The sequence below is a fragment of the Acartia tonsa genome, chromosome 4, assembly GCF_053477335.1.
Source record: "Acartia tonsa isolate MP-2025a chromosome 4, ASM5347733v1, whole genome shotgun sequence".
Lineage (NCBI taxonomy): Eukaryota > Metazoa > Arthropoda > Copepoda > Calanoida > Acartiidae > Acartia > Acartia tonsa.
The window spans coordinates 42,437,935-42,464,902 of NC_137263.1; the positions used below are offsets into that span (position 1 = coordinate 42,437,935).

Genomic DNA, 26,968 nt, shown 5'->3' on the forward strand with positions numbered 1-26,968 from the left:
GAACAAGTTAAAATTCAAACTGCACTGCTTGAATTACCGATTGTCTATTTTACAATTTATTCGTGTTGTAGGTATTATACTCACTGATAACATTCGGTGTAGTGCTTGATCACGACCTTAGCGAGGATAGTCTGGATCCTCCAGAACACATGCTGCGCCTCCGTCTCGTGTGTGTCTTGCTGGACACCTGCGGACAATACTTCACCACGGGGACCAGCAAGAAGAAGCTGGACTATTTCATCACCTACTTCCAGCGCTACTATTGGTTCAAAAGATCACATCCTATGTACGCGGATAACGAGAGAAAGTTTCCGCTGGGAATGACAAATTTGTACCTGGAAACCGTGTCAGGCCTCAGGCCTAAGCTGAAATTGTTTACTAATTTTGAAGATGCCTGTTTGGCTGTCCAGAAGGCGGAAAATGAATTTATTGCAGTGTTAAAACAGAAGGGTTATATGCCGGAGGTTATTGATACGGCTCAATCATCACAAGGCGGTAGAAGGTAAGAATGTAACGTTGATTTTATCTCTCACTTTTTCTTAAAAGTAAAGGTAAAGATAATTTGATTTTCTTTTAGTGACGTTTCTCTTCCTATTATCATTCAAAAAATAATTTCGCACACTGGGAAATTATCAGAAAAGTATATTGTTATATTTGCTTAACTTTTTACTGACTTTTCTGAAATGATTGACAGGCATATGATAATAAATCACGTGAAAGTGATTGTACATTTGTTTTAGTTCTGGCCTGAATACAATATCTGAGGATGCTGAAGATGGTCTGAATACCCAGTCCCAACAGTCAACTGAAAATGACATGTCTCAGTTCCAACACAGCAACAGGTAATCCAGAGGTTTTGGCATCTGATAGGTCAGGTTGCTTTTTGATGCACATTATATACAAAATTAGTCCTGCCAAGGGCTTTAGGCATAAACTAGCGTAACATTTTTAAGTAGAATTTTTAAAAAGTTATGAAAATGGTTCGTGGTCTAATTATAGCTTACGTACGAATGAAAGCACCTGATCAATTATACAATAATGAAATAAAGAATCTGTAATCATACTAAATTCAGGTCGTTGGAGGATGAAATAGCTCCTGAGGAATGGGACTACAACGAGGAGAGAGATGACAGGAACCAATACAATGATTATGAACACGAAGAAGGTGGAGAGACAGTCATTGACGAGGGAGAAGAGAACCTTCTCCTTCCATCCGCTCCTGTTGGTGAACCTTGCCAAGAAGATGATGAATTTCTGGCGGCTTTTGACAAGATGGTTAATGACAGCATTGTAGAGAATAAGAATATAGCCAGAGATAAGAATAGCATAGCTAACCTAACTGTCCCAATTGGAGTCAAATCGTCCAAAAAGACGTATGAACAACTGCAAGAAGAGGAGAAAATGGCGGAGGCTGAAAAAGAGGAGGAAAGAGGCAAAGTTCAGGTAATAGATTAAAGTGATTGAATACCCTCAGAATTTCAATCATTTTATGATTTAAACTCCCCCTACTACTTCTTAATGTTAGATTATTACATAAGGTTATAATAAAATAAGACACCTGCCACACTAAGTATTAAATTTGGTAATAATGAGTAAGCTCCAAATTATTATGAACAATGATGTTTATGCTGAACTATCTATATAATGTTAGGGCATGGGGCTCATACCAAAAACATTTCTTTAAATCTTAAAGCTGCATTTCATCCCTGTACATCAGTAATCACAGTAACTAAAAAGATTACCTTCTTTTTATTAATTTTAAAAGTTTAGTGTTTTTTTTATGCATTGCATACGGATCATATAAAACCATAGGATGTAGAAGGATGTTTTTTTTGTGATTCACTTCCTGAAATCAAAATATAGACCTGTGTTCTTCATAAGAAATTACTCATATTTGGCAGTTGTCTGGGTATGTCAGTTGTCCTACTTTAATCCATCCTAATGAGTAGAATGTAACAGCAAGGCAAAGAGTAGTTAGGTATTACTATAATTGCCATACATTTCTACAATTCAAATAAGCATTATACTGTCTTAAAGGTCAATGAAATCTGCTGTCTTGAAATTAATGATACCGTTTATATGCAAATGTTCAGGTGACAGTAATGCTAAGAAAAGGAGGAGCTTCTAACAACGCAAGTAAAATAATCAAGAGTATCAGTGTCTCTGCTGAGAGTAACTTGGGAGAACAATTCCTTGCTAGGGAAGAAAAGGAAGCCAGGTAACTCTCACGCTGAACTAAACATAGAAACTAGAAGTTTCTGAATGTGGTTTTTTGTTTGTTTGATTAATCATAGTTTCTTTGAGTTTGGACCTAAGACTTCTGGAGTATGATGAGTCACTTTTATATAGCCACCAGAGCCAGCTCAAGTTCCACGTTCAATTACATTATGATTTGAAAGGCTGTCTCATGATTATTGATTAAGCTCCTCGTTATTACCTCACACTTGTTGATTTCGAGTATGACGGGTGTTCCAGATTAAGTTACCTTTATTATTAATTCTCATCTTTGAGGAGCCTGGGATTAAGGGATGTGTTGGTATTATACACTTGATTATAAGGCATCCAAATTACCTAACAATCTCACTTCTAACGCAACTAATTGGAGCAATTGGTTTTGGCATGGCATTTGCTTTTGTGATATAACTGTAAAGAAACGGCGGCTTAACCTTCCGCCCAGCTTTGTTTTGCCATTTCAATGAATTTATCCTTTAATGAATTTCAGGGAGCGAGCCAGCCTTAAGAAATTAACTTTGGAGATTTCTGAAAGACAAGACAAAGAAGAATTAGAAGAGGCTATTAGTAATTTACAAAAGTAATTAATTAAAAATTTCCGATTAATTTTAATAAAACAATAAGAAAGAAATGATAATATCGATAAAAGTTAAGGTCAATAAATACCTAATACGAACAAACAAACATTTACAAGCATTTATTGAGTGAACTGTACTCTAATGTAAAAAAAACCAGAATATTATTTCGAAATTAAAACTATAAGTAGATATAAATACATTTGATATTCATGTACTTACGTTTTAGACTTTATCAAAGAGATAACACCAAACGAAACAAATACAATGATACTTAAAAATTCTTTGCAAACAAGACAAATAATTTGATACAACATCAATGATTTATTTTGATGTTTTTAATAATTTCTTTCTTATTTTTTAGGGTTTCATTGGTGTCCATGAGGAAGGGATTCAAACCACAGAAAGGAGCTCCGGATGCTGACGTTATTTTTGGAAAGAAACCTGCCAAATAATTTTCAAAAAATATCAGGGGTGTACTGTACATTTTCTATATTACGCCCCAACCCCCGTGTGGGGAATGAAATACAAAATAAGGAAATATTTTGTACTTTTACGATATAATATGGGGAAACAAATAGAGAGGCTTTATTTGGGGGCAAGAAATTCTTTTAGGTTGGATAATATGCACCCTTGAAAAATACCTATTTAAGGGGGGGGGGGGGGGGAAGTTCTGACACATTTGCGTAAACCTGGTGTATAGGCTTCATCTTTAGACTGAGAGGATAGGTTATTAGGGATAAAATCATTCTTATATGATGAATTTCCCCCAGATTTAAGATTTTTTGGATAGGCCTCCAGGTTCCGGAGCTCCAGGCCTCCAGGTGGTCTCTCTACAGGTAAAAATGAAAAAAAATTTTTTTTTTTAAGAGTTAGATGTCAGCTTATGAGACAAAATATGTATGTTTTTTCTTCAAATATGTGAATAACAATCAAAAAAGAAGCATATTTTGTTTTATAAGTTAACCTCTAACTCTTCAAAAAAAAAAATCTTATTTTTAATTTTTACCTGTACAGAGACCACCTGGAGGCCTGGAGCTCCGGAACCTGGAGGCCTGGAGCTCCGGAACCTGGAGGCCTGGAGCTCCGGAACCTGGAGGCCTATCCAAAAAAGCTTAAATCTGGGGGAAATTTATCATATAAGAATGATTTTATCCCTAATAGCCTATCCTCTCAGTCCAAAGATAAAGCCTATACACCAGGTTTACGCAAATGTGTCAGAACTTCCCCCGCCCTTGTTATAAATTGTATTTTGTGTTTGTTTTTATCACGTTGTTAGATTATATGGTTTGTATCAATAGAATGTTTTTAAAAGAGATAGACATCAATAAATTCACTCGGTAATTACAAAAATATTTTACAGAGGATATTTCCTTTTCTCGTATTCATTCGAATCCGGTGGATAGAAACTGGTTCTCATCCATACGAAAAAACTATGTCTAGCATCGTATTATATCCAGCTTTGTACAAATATAAAATCGGCACCTCGGGTCTAAAGAGACTGGTTTTAATCTTATAATTGTACTTTCTATATCCGCGGAAAGCTGTTTATAATACGATGCGAGAAATAACTAACTTCTATTGCCTTTTATTTGCATTACTTATTGAAATGATTTAATCCTTAAAACACAATATTAAAATTCAGCATTTTCAAGAGGTTTTCATTTTAATTGCAGTGATATTTAAATTGTGATAAAAAATATATTGAAATATAAATAATATTTTTTGTGTTCTTTGGTTACCTCATTAGTTATAATATTTTCAGATATATAAAATGGTTTTTTTTAGTGTTTAACCTCAAGTTATCCTAGCAATAATCATTGGGGGTTTTTATCTTAATTAATATAGCAAATATTTAGAATCGTATTTTTGCCTTGCGTTAGGTATTCAAAATACAAATAAGATAAATGTTAGTATTCGTTTCGTCTAAAGCTTAAGATCTTGCTGAACCTTGAACCAATAATGGCTTTCATTTTTCTACCAAATGATCAGTGGGTTGGATTAAGGGGTACCTGATTTGATAAAGGGCGGCCCTTTGGCCCTTAAAGTGGTTTAGAGCATGAATCTTGGAATGCACATTTTTACTTTTACAAAGTTGTTCCAAGTCAAAATTTTCTAATGTGTCTCTAGAACCGAAGTTGGGGAGGGGGGGGGGGAGTAACTTTTCCAAAAAGAAACTTTAATGTTTTGGATTACCCAATCACCCCCCCCCTCTCCTCCTCTTTTATCACCTCCCCCCAACCCTTTGCTCTAAAAATCAGCTTAAAAAATGTAAGTGGCCTGAAACTGTCCCTAAAAACAGTGCCAACCCTGAACTACTTACTACCCCTCCGCCCCGAAAAAAATTATTTGTGTAAAATATTTTAGGGGCATTGTATGTTAAGCCATTTGTCTTAAATACAAAGTCTGTTTGTCTATCTTTCTAAGTGCAGCTAAGCATCTCAGCAACAGTTGGTACAAACTGTTTGCTTTTTAGGAAGTCTTAACGAGTCTCCTAACCTGATTTAGGTTGCACTTATCATATTGAAAGTTATGACAAATCATGATTGCAGAAAACCAGAATGACTACCGAGTATATGATCCCTCCAGCTCCCAACTGGTATGCATCATCAGCTCTCAGTGCCACCCACAGCTTCATAGCCTATGCCTCACAAAATCAGATTGTTATAGTAGGTTTGTACAATATTGAGAAGCAAAACTACGCTACTTAACATTTTTGTATGCTTGTATGTCTGTCTTTTGAAAATAATCCTATAAAAGTCAAAAAGCTTGGTTGAGTTGCGAATGGACTGAAAATTATTATGATATTCAATTTATTTATTTCCTTTTTAAGTCTATATGGGAAGTGGGTACTAACTCTTCGTGGACTACTCCTACGGTGCACTAGAACGTAAAAACAACCCCATACCCCTTTTTATTTTATTTTATTTTAAAATCAAGGGGAGGTGCATTCTGTGCTCGCTAAGCACTATGAGGGAAACCGCCAAAAAATCATTAAATTTGTGTATACAGAAGCTGCCGCCGCAAGTGTGAATGAGAATGCGGACAAGCAGGACAACTGGCGGGCTAATTCTGAGACAGAACAATTAACTCCGCCAAAATCTCACATCATCTTTGATGCACATGAAGAGAAAACAAAGGTATAATTTAAAAAAAAAGTCTGGGCCTGAAACCATTTATCTGACCAATAGAAATACATCGTAGACTAGACACAAACCGACAAGTTATTAAGTGAAAACATTGTAATACGATGGGGTGTTTGTTTTTAATTTCATCCATGTAAGTAAGATATAAACAGATTTTCTGAATATCAGGGATCTATGGACAATGTCTGATAAATTGATGTATATTCCCGATAATGATAAATAAAAATCCTCATTGTGTTGATTAAAATTGTTGGTTGAAAAGTTGGGACACTGACAGTTTGAACTAACCAATCAAGATTTAATAAAAGTGCCTTAAGTTAAGTTGGTTTACTAACGTATGAGAAAACATGTTTTATATTTAATGTCCCCTCCTTTCTCCCTGCTAAAATATTGATACTTTATTTAGATATGTTCCGTTGCTTGGTGTCCTGATTATGAACTCGGTGACGGAGCTGCCAACCTTGTTTCAGCTGCTGACGATGGGTCTGTCAGACTTTGGAGGTTAATATTAACATAACTTTTTGGTGATTTCCCTGAAAGTTCCTAGCTAGCACCCTCCCCCTATTTTAAGGTTTTATTGAAAATAAGGGTGTGGTGTTTTATTATCTATTGGTTGCGAAGCTTCTTTATAAATTGGTTATGTCCGTCCGTTACCAAAATACAAACTAGCACCCCACAATTCATACTTTTTTATTGTTTCTGGTTATTACATATGATGATCCTCATTACTTTAAAATATTTTAATGAACGGGTGTAAAAAAAACTTTCTATAGGTAATAATATATTAACGTAAATTTAAGTTTCCCTGAAATGCTAACCATATATTTTATTGTTATTAGCTGGAGTCCAGATAGTCATAGTTTAGTAAGTCAACACACAATTCATTCAGAAAATAAATCTAAGGTAATTATTTTTAATGAGGTACAATGTTGAACTATAAAGAAATGGTGGGAGAACTGCTGCTCCTGCCGAAAACCGCAGTTTCCCGCCGGATTTTTTCTTTTTTTTCGCCAAATCAAAAATTTTAAAATTGTTTGAGGCAAACTTATTAAAAAATTTCGATACATTTGCACTGGACACCTTTTCTTTTAGAGTAGAGAGACGTGATTCAAATATTAATATCATTAAGTGTCAAGTGAAACTATGAAGGAAAAAAACTTTTTCTCGAATGATTTAAAGTTGCTAATTTCTGCTACCGGTGCTTTACAGTTTCACCACATTCAAGCAACTGCCATGCCAAATCCCGTTGCTGTAACCTTTTTTCGTTGAGATCCGTTGTGCTTAGGGTCTCGTTACAATTATATTGTCACAAACTCACAGAATATTACCTTAACTTATTCGCTCTAATTGATTTCTTATTTATTTTAACATTTTAATTTTTTGTTTTCTAGGTTTTTGGTCTGGACTGGAGCAAAGCTGATACGTCTATCATTGTGTCTGGGGATGATTCAGGTAAATTTGATTTTTTTTTGGAGGGGGGATTGTCTTGGACATATGAAAAACTTTACTTAAAGGAGAATCATATCGTTTACGGTTTAACTCAATCCCCCCTCCGATACTCCCCTGCCGAAATTGCTAAATTAACTCAATCATCTTTTTAGTAGCGAAGCTACTCTATAAGGGGGGGGGAAGTTCTGACACTTTCGCGTAAACGGTGAGTATAGGCTTTATCTTTGGACTGAGAGGATAGGTTATTAGGGATAAAATCATTCTTATATGATGAAGTTCCCCCAGATTTAAGATTTTTTGGATAGGCCTCCAGGTTCCGGAGCTCCAGGCCTCCAGGTGGTCTCTGGACAGGTAAAAAATAAAAAATTTCTTATTTGAACAGTTAGAGGTAAGTTTATTAAACAACATAAGCTTCTTTTTATATATTATTCATATATTTGAAGAAAAAATTACAATCGGCCTCCAGGTTCAGGTGCTGCAGGCCTCCAGGTGGCCTCTGGACAGGTAAAAAATCAAAATTTCTTATTTGAACAGTTAGAGGTAAGTTTATAAAACAACATAAGCTTCTTTTTATATATTATTCATATATTTGAAGAAAAAATTACAATCGGCCTCCAGGTTCAGGTGCTGCAGGCCTCCAGATGGCTTCTGGACAGGTAAAAAATCAAAATTTCTTATTTGAACAGTTAGAGGTAAGTTTATAAAACAACATAAGCTTCTTTTTATATATTATTCATAAATCTGAAGAAAAAATTACAATTGGCCTCCAGGTTCAGGTGCTGCAGGCCTCCAGGTGGCCTCTGGACAGGTAAAAAATCTAAATTTCTTATTTGAACAGTTAGAGGTAAGTTTATTAAACAACATAAGCTTCTTTTTATATATTATTCATATATTTGAAGAAAAAAAAACAATCGGCCTCCAGGTTCAGGTGCTGCAGGCCTCCAGGTGGCCTCTGGACAGGTAAAAAATCAAAATTTCTTATTTGAACAGTTAGAGGTAAGTTTATAAAACAACATAAGCTTCTTTTTATGTATTATTCACATATTTGAAGAAAAAATTACAATCGGCCTCCAGGTTCAGGTGCTGCAGGCCTCCAGGTGGCCTCTGGACAGGTAAAAAATCTAAATTTCTTATTTGAACAGTTAGAGGTAGGTTTATAAAACATAAGCTTCTTTTTATATATTATTCATATATTTGAAGAAAAAATTACAATCGGCCTCCAGGTTCAGGTGCTGCAGGCCTCCAGATGGCTTCTGGACAGGTAAAAAATCAAAATTTCTTATTTGAACAGTTAGAGGTAAGTTTATAAAACAACATAAGCTTCTTTTTATATATTATTCATAAATCTGAAGAAAAAATTACAATTGGCCTCCAGGTTCAGGTGCTGCAGGCCTCCAGGTGGCCTCTGGACAGGTAAAAAATCTAAATTTCTTATTTGAACAGTTAGAGGTAAGTTTATAAAACATAAGCTTCTTTTTATATATTATTCATATATTTGAAGAAAAAATTACAATCGGCCTCCAGGTTCAGGTGCTGCAGGCCTCCAGATGGCTTCTGGACAGGTAAAAAATCAAAATTTCTTATTTGAACAGTTAGAGGTAAGTTTATAAAACAACATAAGCTTCTTTTTATATATTATTCATAAATCTGAAGAAAAAATTACAATTGGCCTCCAGGTTCAGGTGCTGCAGGCCTCCAGGTGGCCTCTGGACAGGTAAAAAATCTAAATTTCTTATTTGAACAGTTAGAGGTAAGTTTATTAAACAACATAAGCTTCTTTTTATATATTATTCATAAATCTGAAGAAAAAATTACAATCGGCCTCCAGGTTCAGGTGCTGCAGGCCTCCAGGTGGCTTCTGGACAGGTAAAAAATCAAAATTTCTTATTTGAACAGTTAGAGGTAAGTTTATAAAACAACATAAGCTTCTTTTTATATATTATTCATAAATCTGAAGAAAAAATTACAATTGGCCTCCAGGTTCAGGTGCTGCAGGCCTCCAGGTGGCTTCTGGACAGGTAAAAAATCAAAATTTCTTATTTGAACAGTTAGAGGTAAGTTTATAAAACAACATAAGCTTCTTTTTATATATTATTTAAATATTTAAAGAAAAACTTACTATCAGTCTCCAGGTTTGGGTGCTGCAGGCCTCCAGGTTGTCTCTGGACATGTAAAAAATCAATATTTCTTATTTTATAGTTTAGTTGGGGGATAGCAAAATTTTTAAAATTGAAAAAAAAATTGAAGAGGATAACGCCAACATATAATATTATTAGGTCCTACACATTGAGACTTCAAAGGTTTAAATTGTAGGAGTTAATGATATTCTCTTTTTTTTATTTTTACCTGTTCAAAGCCCGAAGCTCCTGAGCCTGGAGGCCAATTGTAATTTAAAATTGTACTTATTATAATATTATTTTAAAGGCCATTTGTAATATTGTCTTCAAATATATAAATAACATAAAAGCTAATTTTTTTATAAGTTTACCGCCATCTGTTGAAATAAGAAATATTGATATTTTACCTGTCCAGAGTACACTTGGAGGCCTGCATCACCTAAACCTGGAGGCTAATTGTAAATTATTCTTCAAATATCTTTAAAGCATCTAAAAATAAGCTCATTTTGTTTTTTAAGTAAACTTGACCTCTAACTGTTCAAATAAGATTTAAAAAAAATTTTTTTACCTGTCCAGAGGCCACCTGGAGGCCTGCAGCACCTGAACCTGGAGGCCGATTGTAATTTTTTCTTCAAATATATGAATAATATATAAAAAGAAGCTTATGTTGTTTTATAAACTTACCTCTAACTGTTCAAATAAGAAATTTAGATTTTTTACCTGTCCAGAGGCCACCTGGAGGCCTGCAGCACCTGAACCTGGAGGCCAATTGTAATTTTTTCTTCAGATTTATGAATAATATATAAAAAGAAGCTTATGTTGTTTTATAAACTTACCTCTAACTGTTCAAATAAGAAATTTTGATTTTTTACCTGTCCAGAAGCCATCTGGAGGCCTGCAGCACCTGAACCTGGAGGCCGATTGTAATTTTTTCTTCAAATATATGAATAATATATAAAAAGAAGCTTATGTTGTTTTATAAACTTACCTCTAACTGTTCAAATAAGAAATTTAGATTTTTTACCTGTCCAGAGGCCACCTGGAGGCCTGCAGCACCTGAACCTGGAGGCCAATTGTAATTTTTTCTTCAGATTTATGAATAATATATAAAAAGAAGCTTATGTTGTTTTATAAACTTACCTCTAACTGTTCAAATAAGAAATTTTGATTTTTTACCTGTCCAGAAGCCATCTGGAGGCCTGCAGGACCTGAACCTGGAGGCCGAATGTAATTTTTTCTTCAAATATATGAATAATATATAAAAAGAAGCTTATGTTGTTTTATAAACTTACCTCTAACTGTTCAAATAAGAAATTTAGATTTTTTACCTGTCCAGAGGCCACCTGGAGGCCTGCAGCACCTGAACCTGGAGGCCGATTGTAATTTTTTCTTCAAATATGTGAATAATATATAAAAAGAAGCTTATGTTGTTTTATAAACTTACATCTAACTGTTCAAATAAGAAATTTTGATTTTTTACCTGTCCAGAGGCCACCTGGAGGCCTGCAGCACCTGAACCTGGAGGCCGATTGTAATTTTTTCTTCAAATATATGAATAATATATAAACAGAAGCTTATGTTGTTTAATAAACTTACCTCTAACTGTTCAAATAAGAAATTTTGATTTTTTACCTGTCCAGAGGCCACCTGGAGGCCTGCAGCACCTGAACCTGGAGGCCGATTGTAATTTTTTCTTCAAATATATGAATAATATATAAAAAGAAGCTTATGTTGTTTAATAAACTTACCTCTAACTGTTCAAATAAGAATTTTTTTATTTTTTTACCTGTCCAGAGACCACCTGGAGGCCTGGAGCTCCGGAACCTGGAGGCCTATCCAAAAAATCTTAAATCTGGGGGAACTTCATCATATAAGAATGATTTTATCCCTAATAACCTATCCTCTCAGTCCAAAGATAAAGCCTATACTCACCGTTTACGCGAAAGTGTCAGAACTTCCCCCCCCCTTAACTTTGTTCGTCAGTCCGTAACGCTATGGGGGAAACTATTCAAGATAGAGAGCTGAAATTTTTAGTGAAGATTCCTATGACATAACCTATCTAATCTATACATTGTTCTGTCCATTTGTCTTTTACTTGGAGTGCTAGATCGATTCCTAGATTTTCAAGTTTTAGTGGTTTTCTCAATTCCTATTCAAGTTAACTTTCAGAGAAAACATTATTTTACATTCAAAATATTTTCACCAAGTTTTATTAAGATGATTTTTTTATTAATTGGGGTGCTAGATCGATTCCTAGATTTTTAGGTTTTCATGATTTTCTCTATTCCTATTCAGGATTGACGGCTGAAATTATCAGGGATTGAATATGCTTATATTCTACATATTTCCATCAAGTTTCATTTAGATTTATCTATTAATTGCGGTGCTAAGTCGATTCCTAGATTTTTAAGTTTTCGTGATTCAAAGGTTGTGTGATTTTAAAGGCTTCGTGATTTCCCTATTTTATCAAGTTTAATGATTATTTTATGACATTGCTCTATAGTAATTTTTTTCCCGATATCCATTTATATTTCGCTACTTTTCGTTTTTAATTGTCTTCACCTAAATGTATTTTTTAATTTTTAGGTGTTTTTGTGTTGTGGGACACTGTGTCAAATAGACTGACCCGCCTCTACCTGGGAAAGCTTTCTGTGCTGAGCCTGTCCCTCCACCCAGAGGATCCAGACATTATTGCTTTTGGTTGTAAGATGGGCCTAGTATTCATTGCTTCTTTGTCTGGGCCTGGCAGGTAATGTATCTCTTTAAGAGTTATTATAAACCCTTTGGGACTAGTGTAATAAACAGCTTATTGTCCCCTTCCTCCCGGCCCAGGTAATCGATGCAACAACAACAACACATGATTCACATAATTACTCTAAAATCTGTATTTAGGATAATTCATAAGATGCGAGGACATGATGAGGACTGTTATAATGTCAGCTGGTGCCCCAAAGAGGACAAGGGATGAACAATAATCAATATTAACTTTTTGAACATTTTTTGAGTTTTAATTTATTGTCATGAGTGTCAATGACGGAGTTTAAAGCAATGACCAACATTTTAAAGATACATTTTCTATTCTTTTGAGTTTGGCTTTAAGAAGTTTCCTCGACGACTGCACTACACATGTTTTCGAATCCCAAATTAATTTCGGGGCTCTTTTCCTTCAGTCATACATATAAAAATCATAACTTTAAATTATTCAAAATTCAACAGGTCTATTTCAATACTATAAAGAGAAGTTGTCCGATAACCCCAAATATTTGACTACAAATATAAAGAGACTTAAAGATACAATGAAACAAAAATTGTACACAATGTTAGTTAAAAATATTGTTCATGAATCTAGGATTGGAAGCTTGTATCTTCGAGCAGGGACAAAACACTCAGAGTTTGGTCTTTCTCGGAGGGAAAACAAATTAAAAAGATTAAGATTCCAAGTAAGTCTTAAGTTATGTAGTGTCTTTCTAAGTAACAGTAACATTAAGTAACAAAGTATTTTTTTTTACTCTCAGCAAAGATTACTATTATGTCATCAGGATTTACCAGACAAATGATCAATGGTCATATGCTCTTTAACTCACAATAATCGTTTCCTATTTTTATTAGTTTGATTGTTTAGTAATAAAATACAAGCTACTTGTCATCATAAAAACGTGTATTTTTATTGGATAGAGTGGCTTCTCATTTTTTTTTGTACCCCTCTTTAATTCGGGATGGGAAGACTAATGGATGCGAAAAGTTGAAATACACCTACTATACCTTCTTTAAATCTTCTCTGGATATGACAAAATAGTCTTATTACAAGAGGTAGCCTCTTATTCTTTATTGGTGGACGCTCTGTTCCACTTCGTTCCAGAAACTTAACTAGTACATTAATCTTTTTAGGCAATAGAAGTCGGGGTGGACCGTCTCCCAACTTTGTTACCTGTCTTTGGTATGACGAGGACAGAATCCTATCTGGCGGTGACAACGGCGAGCTTATACTCTGGCACATCAACGTCCCTGACAAGAAAGACGGTGTCAAGTTCGAAATCTTGCATCGGGAGCACTTTAAGTCAATCTTTAGCATATGTGTATGCAATAATGTTGTGTACACTAACGGACAGGATAGAGTTCTGGGGGTTTATAATCTTATTTCAAATAGATTATTATACAACATGCCGACTTTAAACGGATTTGCATACTGTCTGGCAACAAATGCTTTGGATCCCAGCATTGTAGCACTAGGCGCCGGCGATGGTCTTATCCGAGTATGGAAAACGAATTCGAATCAGCTGTTTGACATCAACCACGTGAGGGTGAACCAGGCCAAAATTATGAGTATAGCCTGGCACCCGGAGCGCGAAGGTTTCATAGGATTTGGCACAGACGAGGGACGAGTTGGCTGGCTTGATGTCCTGTCTCAGAGGACTCAAGTTACTCACTCCGCTTACCAGCATCGCGGCGGCGTGTACTGTGTTAGTTGGGCCTCAGATATAACTTCCTCTACTCCAGGGAAAGAGAATGATTACTTTTTGTACACCGTTGGGGAGGGGAAGTTTGTACAGCACAGCGTAAAGTCCGAAAAATATGTTATTGTAACAGATTTGCCGCAGTTTGCTGGCAGTAAGATGAATATTTCACAGGCAATCTGGAAAACTGTAGCCAACAATCTGTTTTTGATTTTTGGCTACGAGGACGGTACTGTTGAATTTAGATTAATACCAGACTTAAACGTTGTCCTAACACTGAAAAGTTTCGCCAAACTAATCCAATGTCTAGCGTTTCATCCAGACTTCCTCAACGATGGTTCAGATGCTAAGTATAAAAATTGGTTGGCTGTCTGTTCTAACGAGTTACAAATCCACGTGTGGGACCTGAATGACGTGCTTAACAAGCAGAAAGATACCACTAAGGGAGATGAGGATGACAATAGCCTAATCCAAGTGACGCCAAGTGTGAAGCTAGAGGCGCACTGGCAACGAATTCTGGAGCTGTCCTGGAGCCAGTTCCATAATGGGCGCCTACTGTCCATATCATATGATTCCTCTGCTCAAGTATGGGATCTGGAAACTGCCACCCCTCTTCATAACTTTCAGGTAAGCTTGAAAATCTTGTACCTTTTCCGCCAGTAAAAAAGTACATTATTTTTTCTATATGACTTAATTTTTGAAGTCATTCTTGAAAAACTTGTAGATAGATTTTAAAATTTCTAAACAGCTTTGCTATCATGGAACGGAAATACCTGCGACTGTGGCGTAACACATAGGCCATTCGTTCGTTGCTGGGGTGATAATGAGTTCGAATATCGGGTTAACACCGCGTCATAACAAAAGACGTCAAAAGAGAGTAGGTATGTGGAATGCCTTGGCTAAAAACAGGCGAAACTCATTACCATTCACAATAACGACTTCCAGACAATCAAAGAGTTGGTTGTCTGTTGGGTGTTACTTAGTCTAATACCCCAGGTGTTTGGACATAAATGGAGAGACTATGCTTTCCTTAGTTATCTTTGGTTGTTGGTCCTGAGCTAATGTGACAGCAGCCTCGCCTGTATGATATAACCATGGAACGCAAATCTAAATAAATTAAGGGTCACTCAAAACGCTTGATGTGCTGTATGTGGCATCCCACAGACCCGGATATGGCCATTTCTGGAGGCGAGGACTATTACCTGGCCATCTGGAGGCCGTCACAGCAAACACAATCCAGACCTGAGAAGAGGGAGAAAAGGAAGACAAAACTTCATACTGCTCCAAAGATCGAGGTAATTTTTTAGCAACTGCTTGAGAAAAAAAATCATCGAGTTTATATTTAAATCATACCTAGGTATTATCTTTATAGGTATAAAAAGCTAAATGTACATGTTCTAAAAGTTTAAGAAGTTGTAATATGTAAATCAAGAATAAATGAGTAAATATAAAGACGTGTTGTGTTTTGTTGAGTTGATATGTTTTATCAGGTTAAGTCCCACATTTAAAAACATAAAGGGGGGGTAATGACATCTATTCTTAATCCGTGAGCAAAATGGTCTAAATATTAAGCTAGACCCTTCAAACTTGGTATATAAGCCTAGTCCTATAGGTATTACATCTAAATGGCAAAAAAATCCAAAAATTTTTAATTTTAGGTTAGGTTAGGTAAGAAAAACCCTGCGGAAATGGGGTTTTTAGGCTTTTTTTTGGTCTATATTGATGTGGAAACTTACCTTAAATTGTGTTTTCTTAGGGTTTTAACTTAAATACACTGTATCTATTCATAAGGGCATTATTTAAGATGATTCAGCAAGTTGAGGAACGACCCCAGGGGGCTAGGTGGGTGGCCCGCAAGGGTTAAGTGCATTTTTTCCAATATACATGTTGTGACACATCAAATTATAGGTTTTTTAGGTCAAGGAACTCAAATTCAGAGCTAAAATAAGCATTAGACTAATCTGAAGCTAGCCCCAGCGGGCTAGGTTGGTGGCCCGCAGGGGCTAAGTGCATTTTTTCCAATATATATCTTGTTATATATCAAAATATAGGTTTTTTAGGTCAAGGAACTCAAATTCTGAGCGAAAATTAGCATTAGACTAACCTGAAGCTAACCCCCCCGGGCTAGGTTGGTTTTCTGCAGGGCTTAAGAGCATTTACCTAACCTAACCTAGGAACTTACTTATATTTTTACAGGTTTTTTTCCTGAATAAACTGTGTCTATTAATGAAGACTTTATTTAAGATGATCCAGCAAGTCGGGGACCGACCCAAGCGGGCTAGGTGGGTGGCCCGCAGGGGTTAAGTGCATTTTTTCCAATATATATGTTGTGATACATTAAATTATAAGTTTTTTAGGTCAGTAACTCAAATTCAGAGCTAGAATTAGCATAAGACTAATCTGAAGCTAGCCCCAGCGGGCTAGGTCGGTGGCCCGCAGGGGTTAAATGCATTGTTTTTAATATATATCTTGTTATACATCAAAATATAGCTTTTTAAGGTCAAGAAACTCAAATTCAGAGCTAAACTTGGCATAAGACTTACCTGAAGCTAACCCCCGCGGGCTAGATAGATTTTCCGAAGGGATTATGTACATTTTACCTTACCTAACCTAGAAACTTACTTATATTTTTACAGGTTTTTTTAATAAACTGTGTATTAATGAGGACTTTATTTAAAACTAGCGGCTACGCCCCTAGAAGCCTCTAGGGGCACTTGAGAAGGGGGGAGTCGAATTTAATAACCCAATTTAATTTTTTATATTAGATTTTAAAGAAAAAGTAAAAAAAAATTTTTGGGGGGGTGAACATTTTTTTTTGGGGGGGATGCCCTTCCCCCTCCTTTTTTATTTTAGTTAAAAAAATAGAAAAATAAAAAAAAAATTTGGGGGGGAGGATTTTTTTTGGGGGGGGGAGTTGGGAGTGTCTCACCCCCCAAGAAATAGTTATAAACCTTCCCAGGACCTATGAGAAGCTACCCTGTTAAGGAGAACCCGATCGGTTCAGCGGTTAGCGAGTTCCTTCGGTACAAACACACAGACACACAGACATCCTGTTACTTTAGTATAAGGATGATATAATATAATCCGCAGGGGTTAGACTTAGGTCAGTCTAATGCATAAAATAGCTCTGAATTTGAGTTTCTTGACCTAAAAAACCTATAATTGTATAATTGTATGACAACACATACTTTAGAAAAAATGCACTACACCTCTGGGCCACCCACCTAGCCCGCTGGGTGCGGTCCCCAACTTGCTGGATTATCTAAAATAATGTCCTCATTAATAGACACAGTTTATTCAAGGTTAGGTTAGGTAAAATGTACATAATCCCTGCGGAAAATCTACCTAGCCCGCGGGGGTTAGCTTCAGGTAAGTCTTATGCCAATTTTAGCTCTGAATTTGAGTTTCTTGACCTTAAAAACCTATATTTTGATATATAACAAGATATATATTAAAAATAATGCATTTAACCCCTGCGGGCCACCGACCTAGCCCGCTGGGGCTAGCTTCAGATTAGTCTTATGCTAATTCTAGCTCTGAATTTGAGTTACTGACTTATAATTTGATGTATCACAACATACCTATACAGGGGGGGGGGGCAAATAAGACCGGACAAATTCTAACTTCTAAACAAATGAACATAAAATCGTCAATTTTAAAGATTTTATTGAATTTTAAAAACTGGCAAGCAAAATAGGTATATGACTATTAGATTATTCAATAAAATCGCCGCCAGCCTCAATCACCGCCTTTACCCGCCGCCTGAACCGCCCGCAGGCCCTGGTCACCATGTCCTTGTCCAAGCTGGCGAATTTCTCCTTGATGGTGGCAATGAGGGAGGTCTTTGTTGTATAGGCACGTCTATTGGTGCATGCTTCAAAGTAGCCCCAGGCCCAAAAGTATTGAATTAAGATCGGGCTGCTGGGAGGCCCCATTTCCTTTAGAACGTGAGTAACCGCAGGATCCAAATTCACCCAACTTTAACGCTACCCTTTGACACGGAGGCTCTTATTTGGACCACAGTTGAGCTGGAACGACGTTCTATACCTTTTTGGAAATTGCATGAAAATTCAGCTAGGGTTGTCAGAGCAATTCATAGTCTAAAATAAGTTTTTAAGTTTCATATGGGTCTCTAACGTCGAGAACCGAGAAATTTTCACGATTTCACACAATTTTTGACATCTTAAAATCTGCCACGTTTCACTTTGCCGAAGTACTACAGCCAAGCCACTTTAGATAGAGAGCTCTAGTCTTTTCTAGTGTCTTATTTATGTATCTAACAGTATCCGATTTAGTGGGTACTAGTCTAGAATCCAGATTATTCCACCGGCGCATTTCGAATCTGCCTTGTTGAACATAAGCGCGGCCAGCTCGGAGTACGAGCCCATCTTTGTCCAAAGATTTTTTTGTGCTAAAAGGTAATTACCTAAGCTTTTTATAGTGTGGTCAAACGTCCTGATTGGTCAAGTAGTTTTGGCGATATGGCCGTTTAAAGTTTGTCCGGTCTTATTTGCCCCACCCTGTATATTGGTAAAATGCACTTAACCCCTGCGGGCCACCCACCTAGCCCGCTGGGGTCGGTTCCGACTTGCTGGATCATCTTAAATAAAGTCTTCATTAATAGACACAGTTTATTCAGGAAAAAAACCTGTAAAAATATAAGTAAGTTCCTAGGTTAGGTTAGGTAAATGCTCTTAAGCCCTGCAGAAAACCAACCTAGCCCGGGGGGGTTAGCTTCAGGTTTGTCTAATGCTAATTTTCGCTCAGAATTTGAGTTCCTTGACCTAAAAATCCTATAATTTGATGTGTCACAACATGTATATTGGGAAAAATGCACTTAACCCCTGCGGGCCACCCACCTAGCCCCCTGGGGTCGGTCCCCAACTTGCTGAATTATCTTAAATAATGTCCTTATGAATAGACACAGTGTATTTAAGTTAAAACCCTAAGAAAACACAATTTAAAGTAAGTTTCCACATCAATATAGACCAAAAAACCTAAAAACCCCATTTCCGCAGGGTTTTTCTTACCTAACCTAACCTAAAAATAAAAAAATTTGGATTTTTTTGCCATTTAGATGTAATACCTATAGGACTAGGCTTATATACCAAGTTTGAAGGGTCTAGCTCAATATTTAGACCATTTTGCTCACGGTTTAAGAATAGATGTCATTACGCACCCCCCCCTTATAAAAAGGAAAAGTTTATAGTTACAACAATTATGTTTATTGGCTCATTGAAAATTTATACAAAACAAAGAATGAGTTAACAATTAGCCAGAAGTACCTAACAGAAATGAACATTACATTTATCAACATTTTTTACTTTTCTATGCAACTCAATAGGTACAAAGTTTTTTGAAAAATAAAATCAAACATGATATAAAAATAGTTATGTTAAATACAACAATATTCACAATTAAGATATAATATTCATACTTATGACAATTAAAACAAACGAAAACAAATAATAAAATCTACACACGTAGAAATTAATTCCACAGTTAAGAGCCAAATCTTACTTTCAGCTGATGCAATCTTAGTTTAGCAAACTCTTGTATCTCATCTTTTGTCATAATCCATATTATGGACAAACTCATGATGTAAACATCAAAGATGACCCCAACGAGGTATTCGTTGATGTATCCAGCTGCATACCAAGTAGTAATGATTCCTGTACTTATGGCTATAAATGCCAGTACTGAGCCCAATCTTTCCTTGTAAGACAAATTCAGAATGCTATTTTCTGACTTGGCAACTCCATGTCTTACACCTTTTGTTGCACCACCTCTGCCATTTTCTAATTCATTTTCAACTTGTTTTTCCATTTCATCTCTCAAAACGTCTTCATCAGCTACAAAAGACTTGTTTACTACTCCATTGTTTCTGTTGGCAGAATCAAAAGATTCATTACTTTTGTTTTCATTAGCATTATCTGCCTCCATGGCTTGATAACTGCATCCTACTTGCCCTGATTCATAATCCTCCCATGCAGCTATTATCTTAAGAGCTTCTTTCATAGTCTCTTCAACTGGTTGTACTTTTTTCATTTTTTTTACTTCATTCAATTGAGTTCTGGCTTCATTATTCAAGTCACTCTCATTTGGTGTTTTCTCATTTAGATTCCAAGTTCGTTCATTTTCTGCAATTTTTCTTATTGTGTCATCAATATTTAAATCTGCCTCAGTTTTAGATGTTACAGGAGTGACTCTGTTGCGCTTTCTGCTTCTTTTCCAAGTTGCACATTTTCTAGATATTTGAATGAGCAGTTCTGAGAGTATTATGAAAGCATTGTAAATCTGCCATGGAACGAACTTGGCAAATTTCAAGTTCTCTATGTTGACATCAGCCTGTATGCGGTATAATACAAATGTTAGTGGAATTTTATCACAAAAAGTGTCCTCAATCATTTTTAAAACTAATATCATAACAGTTGATAAAAGGGGGACTGAGAATACAACTGGATAGGACAGTGCTTCATGATCTAGGGCTAGAATCCAATAAGGATTAGTTTCAAATATAAATCTTATAATCTAAAAAACTGCTAATGCTGTTGCCAACTGTGTAACTACCATAGGAAATGGATTCCATGTGCAGAAGATTTTCCCTTGGTTGTTTTCCAGATCCTTAGTCACATATTCCTGTTAAGAAAACTATGATTTCTACAAACTCAGTATAACTTAATTTTTAAACTTATGTTAAAGGGACTTAAGTAAACAAGCTAAGAAGACTTTAACGAGTTTAACTGTATTTTTACAAGTTTTTAATTATGTCTTCTAGACTTCTACAAAACACTTGATTTAATAATGAAAGCCATTATATTTTTTATATTTGTAAAACCTAAGTTTTTTCACATTTTTGGTCAGTCCATTGTCTTATGTTTCTTAAATACTTATTTGACATCATAGTTTCCTCAAGTAGTGTCGCTCCTGAAACATGAACAAAAGAGGTGAATGAAAATAGCATATGCCACACTATGATACTTTTCACCGAGGTTGTGAGAATGGAGTACTTGTTGAAAGGGATACAATCATAGAAGTGATATGTTAGTCCTAAATTAAAACTCATGAAAAAAATATTCATATTATACAGATTGTACACAATTCAAACATGATTTAAGTTCAGAAGGAAAACCTAAATCCCTAAATACCATTTATAATTAATTAATTTATTTGTGTACTCAAAATTTTTCTTTTTTATTGAGCTACTTGAGAAATGTGTATGCATTGCAGCCTTATTATTTTTCAAGAGCCATTACTTTTTAGCGTCTCTTTCATCAAAATTGTAGATGTAAAATACAGTTTTGTTTCCAGTGATTTAAAAAAAGGAGTTAAAGATGTATATTGTGCAAATTCAATTTTCTTCTGTTGCAAAACTGATGTTTTATTTATTTATGTATACTTCAAAATGATTATAAAAAAAAGTCTTGAGTAAAATGCTTGGAAGTTGGAAGTGTCTTTGTGCAAAGTCCCCTTTAAGAATTATTTCTTTTTGTTTAACAAATTACCCTTATTAATCATTGAACGTTGGGGCATGACTATTGTTTTACAGGTCGCTGCAAGTTGATAACTTTATTATTAGTTTACCACAGATACAGTATACGTTACCAAAAATGACCGGTCTTTAAAATGGTCTAGCCCCCCATTTAATGAAGTTGTAACCCTTACATTCAGCAGGCTTTGAGAGATATTATTAAAAATGTCAAAAATCCACCAAGTGTAATTTTAAGTGAATTTTACTTTAGCCAAAAAAACACATTATAAAACTGATTTTAGCATAGGAATTGTTTAGAGTTTTATCTTAAGCATATAATTCTGCGTCCATTGACACCTTACCCAGCTTCCTAGATCTCATACAAGTCATTTGAGGCCATAAAGTTTGTATGAAGATTCAAGAACTCAAAATCTATGATTTTCACCTTAGATAAAATTCACTTAAAATACAGAATCGGTGGACTATTGAAATTTTGAATATCTTCTTTTAAAGCCTGCTGACAGTCGGAAAATGTCCTTTAACTTTATTGACCACCACAAACACCAGCATACATGTATATAAAGAGCACACACAAAAAAATATGGTTACAACTTCTTTGGGTGGGGGCAAGACAATTTTAAAGACCGGTCTCATTTTTTGTAACATATACCTACTGTAAAATAAAATTGTTTTTTGTACATGATTAAAATTCAAAGAAAAGCTACAATTCACTTCTTAGGGACAACTTTTAATTTTCTTTAATAAACAATACATTAGAAAGACATGATTTTGATCAAATTTGTATTTTGAAAAATAGGCTAAATATACTAAAAACTTCCTTATTTGAAAAATTTAGTTTAGTTAAGACATTGTCATAGGAAAACGTTTTTCATGATTTCCTGAAGCAAGTAAGCTGACAACCATAAAAAGAGAATAAGTTGGCAATTTGATGTACAATGGTACAGCTGGTATATTTATTATACCAAAAATGACCACAAACGCACAAACAACTGCTACTCTCTGGTTCATTGTTAGATTTAAACTGTTTATTTCTACAGAATTCAAATCAACTGATATTCTGTTGGTCAAAGTTAAAAGGACAGTTTTTTACTTTGTTTCATTAAAAGATGTATGAATCCAATATCACATTTAATAAGGTGTTTGTTTGATAATGTTTACACCACTCCCTCTTCATACCATCCTCTATTTAGTTAAAAGAAATACATGAATCCTGCTCTTGTTTACAATTTTCATTCACTTTGGATAGTTGAGAAAAAAAACTAAAAACTAAAAGTGTTCTTTTATTTTTATTGCCAATTAAAATTCTATACTGCACTTGACTTTTGAATTCTAAAATCAATATTTTGTTTATGTAAATACTGGGTGTCCCGCGCAAAGTTTTTTAAAAAAAGATTATTACTTACCTATTTCTTAAGCTATCTCCACAACACAAGAAGGTTTTGTCAGCTTACTACCGACCGTTTTATGAGATAATGATGAAAAATCCGCAAAGCCAACAGAAAAAAATCTTCGAGGTAATACTTAAAGGGTTGATTTTATTAAAAAGAAATAAGGGGGGGGGAAGTTTGTACACTTATAGGAAATAAAAATTCAGTACCAAAGTTTGGGAGGGTCGTATGGGCTTGTTTTTAAAGTTATCAACCTAATTCTTTTTGTAGGCTCTCTTGTATGACTTGATATACACGGAAAACTTTGAAAATTGAATTTTGGGACTTTCCCTCTAGGGGCTAGTGGGGCAAAAGACCCCCCGAAACACTAAAATTTTAAGTTATGAGCTTATTTTTAAAGATATCGAGCTAATTTTTTAAATGGAACCTTTTATTACATAGATGAGTTGATTAGCCACCCCATATTTCATTTTTGCACTTTACTTCTAGGGGCTTTTGGAGTAAAACAACCCCCCCAAATACAAAATTTATAAGTTTTGAGCTTACATGCCCCTAGAGGTAAGGTGCAAAAATGAAATATGGGATGGCTAATCAACTCATTTATGCAATAAAAGCTTCCATTTAAAAAATCAGCTCGATATCTTTAAAAATAAGCTCATAACTTAAAATTTTAGTGTTTTGGGGGGTCTTTTGCACCACTAGCCCCTAGAGGGAAAGTCCCAAAATTCAATTTTCAAAGTTTTCCGTGTATATCAAGTCATATAAGAGAGCCTACAAAAAGAATTAGGTTGATAACTTTAAAAACAAGCCCATACGACCCTCCCAAACTTTGGTACTGAATTTTTATTTCCTATAAGTGTACAAACTTCCCCCCCCCTTACTAAGGCGAACTTTTACAATGCAACGTCTAGTGTTCAAATAATGCATCACAAGTCTTACTCCAGACAATATTGGAACTTGCATTGTAGGGCAACAAAAAATCTGATAAAGTTCAGTTTCCTGGTGCATTAAAAAGGAACATAGAATACCAATATTATGCTTATTTTTACATATTGCTTGCTCACTTCAGTTTACCTTCAAAGCTTGAATATTGTAGTGGTGTGAGTTGAAAGTCTATACGAACTGCATAAGGCCTCAAGCTCCTTCTTAAGTTCACAAAGCCAATTCGGATTTTTCACCAAATAGCACATCATACAGTTAGTAGTAGGCTGCCAAATTCTTATTAATAATATTACTAAGATAGCTCAAATATTAAGGAAGTGTTTTAAAAACAGTTTTCACATGGCACCTAGTAGTAATAAATGTGACCATACAAATTTTCATAAGAATAGCTGGCGGTTCTAACAAAGTGCTGCTTCCACCAGAGTATATACCACCTCTTTCTTGTTTTGAAACAAATTGAAAATAAAGCGATCAGAGTGGGATATATATTTTGTGTTTTTTATACCTTGCTTTGGATAATTTAGTTCAGGTAAAAATACCCCTCCTTTTCAATTTATTCAAAGATAAGGGGGGAGGGTCGCTTTTATTCCTAAGCACTGACACGAGAAAACACCGAATAACATTTTAATTTTATTATCTCTCATAGGATTGGGCAGGGTTTCGGATCCGGATCCGCAAGGATCCGCATATTTTGAGTCCAAGGATCCGGATCCGGATCCGCAAAAAAAATGCGGATCCGGATCCGGATCCTTAGACTCCAAAAAATGCGGAAAAAATGGAAAAATCTACCTAAATTTATATAAAATCTCAGACATTCTCTTGATGAGAGCCAATCTTTAAGGTTTAGGTTCAGACTTGAAAATTAAAAGTATTTTTGACTTCGAATTGAAGAATAAATTTTTTTGAAAAATTTGGTGATTTTATTTTTATTGTCAAAGATCCGGATCCGGATCCAGTAGGATCCGGATCCGGATCCGGATCCGGATCCGGATCCGGATCCGGATCCGCACTGACCAAATTTTGAGGATCCGGATCCGGATCCGGATCCGCATAAAATCAATGCGGATCCGAAACCCTGGGATTGGGTAAGATTGGCCCATGTACAAATGTTGCAAAGAATGCAAAAATGTGTAGAAATTTTTATTTATCAGTCTGTAGACAAATTGTTGAAATCAGTGCTAGAGAATGGATAGGTTTAAAACCGGTTTATCTGTTAAAGAAAAGAAACAAAGCAAAATTTATTTTTTTGTAAACTTATCGGCTGGAAATCTTTCAGAAAATGTCTTTTTTGACATTCCATTATACATTTCAAGCAAAAAAATTCTCATTTTCAACAGCATCTGTAATAAATAAAGAAAATGGTAAAGTGTAAAATATGATAAATCTATTTTTTTTTACTTAATTAAAATAAATACCTAGTAAAATTTATATATATTTAATTTTATCTAATTTTCTTGTTAGTTATCATATCACATTTTGGATATTGTTATATCAGAATTTTTTGAAGTTGATTTTTATGAAAAAAAATAATGAGGCTAATCCAAATTTAACCAGTATGAAGTTTAAGTGTTTTTAAATCTGATTTTTGAACAAAAATGTTACATTTAAATTTTTTTTTGAAGAATTAGTTAATAGTATCAAAAGGGGACGTAAGTAAAGCGTTTTTCATTAGGGGGGAGGGGGATATATAGTATACTCTGGAACCACTTGATTAACCGTGCAGATATTGGACTCAATCTTTTATGGGCATAAACTAACTTTTTAAATTTAAGTGAACCCCCTGCCCTACCCCTAGTCCCCCAAGGGCTCAAAAAACCACAAATGGAACAAACCTTAATTTTATCAGAAACTACTATCCCATAAGTCCAAAATATCTGGACGGTACCTCCTCCCCCAGGGTGGCTCTAACCCTGCTGGGCAATCATTAACATTTCCTAACCTAAAATGATCAAAAGCTACTGTGAAAATAAAACGAAACCCGCTACTTTCCATGATCCAAAATAATTATCCTTGTTTATTAGACAACCGAAAAAGCAGTGAAAGAGCTGAGCTATGATGAGCTCTTACAAAAACACAAAGAAGAGCAAATGAAAAAGAAAGAAGAGAAGGGCAGAACTGAACCTGACACATCCAGGGATTTTTATTATGTAAAATATCAAAATGTCTAAGAGATATAGTAATTGAATATTCTATGAATGGGGGAGATACACTTACCACCCTGAATTTTGTTTATCTTTATAGTTCCCTGTACATTTTGACATTAACAAAGCTTTTATTACTAGCGAGGCACCAAATACCTAATAGACAAACGGACAAAATGAGTTTCAGTCCACAAATCAAATGTTCAGTGGTCATAAGATGTGCGGGGGAAAACAAGAGAACAAGATAAATGATAAAAATCATGACATCTTTACAAATCAAATCTTTCCAGCTAATGGGATTGAGTCTCGGCTCAACACCGCGTCAAAGCTAAAGACGTAAAAAAGGTTCATACTGCTGCTATGTCAGATGCGAGACATTAAAAGTTAGATTAGGGGGAATGACATGGCCCAAAACAGGTGCAACTCATTATCATGAACAGTTACGACTTCCAGACAAAGGTCGTGAAATCAAAGAGTTGGTTGTCTGTTACCTTACTTAATACACTGATACACTGGGCGATTAAGCACATTACACTGCAATTCACACTCAGATTATTATTAATTCGAGGTGGCACCTATCCCCCAAGGTCATATAACTAATAAATAGTTTTTTTTTCAACACAATTTAGTACTTTTTAGCCCTCTTTTGAAATACAGAAATGAAAACATCCTATAATGCAGTGACCTAGCACAAATAGCAGCCAAAGATTCTAACCGTGAGATCATTGTTGCAAAGAAGAAGAGAAAGGCCAACACCCGAACCTTTTTCCCTGTGTTCTCGAAGAAAGAGTCGGTGAGCTCTCAGAGGGCTGGAGAGGATTCTGTCTGGCTCTACCAGAACTCCAGATATGCTCCAGGTAATTTTAAGTTATATAGATTCAAAAATTTAATTTTCTATAATGTAGTATCTTAAGTAAAGAGTAGCTTAGTTTGTCATTCGTTTTTCTGTTTTTTTTTCGCTGTAAAGCCAATTAGGTTTTTTCGTCTAATTTTTGTTCTTATCATTTTGATTTCTATTGCACGTCATATAAG

At 35.2% G+C, this 26,968-nt stretch overlaps 1 protein-coding gene across 6 annotated transcripts in view; it reads left to right on the forward strand.

Annotated features, from left to right (window-relative positions):
- Positions 1 to 26,968, forward strand: part of LOC145317286 (regulator of nonsense transcripts 2-like) — a 60,361-nt gene that overhangs the window by 30,328 nt on the left and 3,065 nt on the right. Inside the window, exons 2-13 of one of the 6 annotated variants that reach the window (XM_080158298.1) lie at positions 5,360 to 5,480; positions 5,820 to 5,947; positions 6,360 to 6,454; positions 6,793 to 6,856; positions 7,345 to 7,405; positions 12,106 to 12,268; positions 12,412 to 12,479; positions 12,867 to 12,959; positions 13,408 to 14,600; positions 15,095 to 15,268; positions 25,817 to 25,926; positions 26,615 to 26,793. In XM_080158298.1, coding sequence (XP_080014424.1) covers positions 5,369 to 5,480; positions 5,820 to 5,947; positions 6,360 to 6,454; positions 6,793 to 6,856; positions 7,345 to 7,405; positions 12,106 to 12,268; positions 12,412 to 12,479; positions 12,867 to 12,959; positions 13,408 to 14,600; positions 15,095 to 15,268; positions 25,817 to 25,926; positions 26,615 to 26,793 — 2,440 coding nt within the window. In that variant the 5' untranslated portion in view covers positions 5,360 to 5,368. Of the gene's footprint in view, positions 1 to 71; positions 503 to 740; positions 843 to 1,073; positions 1,444 to 2,093; positions 2,219 to 2,722; positions 2,813 to 3,171; positions 3,423 to 4,009; positions 4,574 to 5,359; positions 5,481 to 5,819; positions 5,948 to 6,359; positions 6,455 to 6,792; positions 6,857 to 7,344; positions 7,406 to 12,105; positions 12,269 to 12,411; positions 12,480 to 12,866; positions 12,960 to 13,407; positions 14,601 to 15,094; positions 15,269 to 25,816; positions 25,927 to 26,614; positions 26,794 to 26,968 lie in introns of those variants that run through there. The other 5 variants (XM_080158301.1, XM_080158304.1, XM_080158302.1 and 2 more) reach the window with 5 other exon arrangements.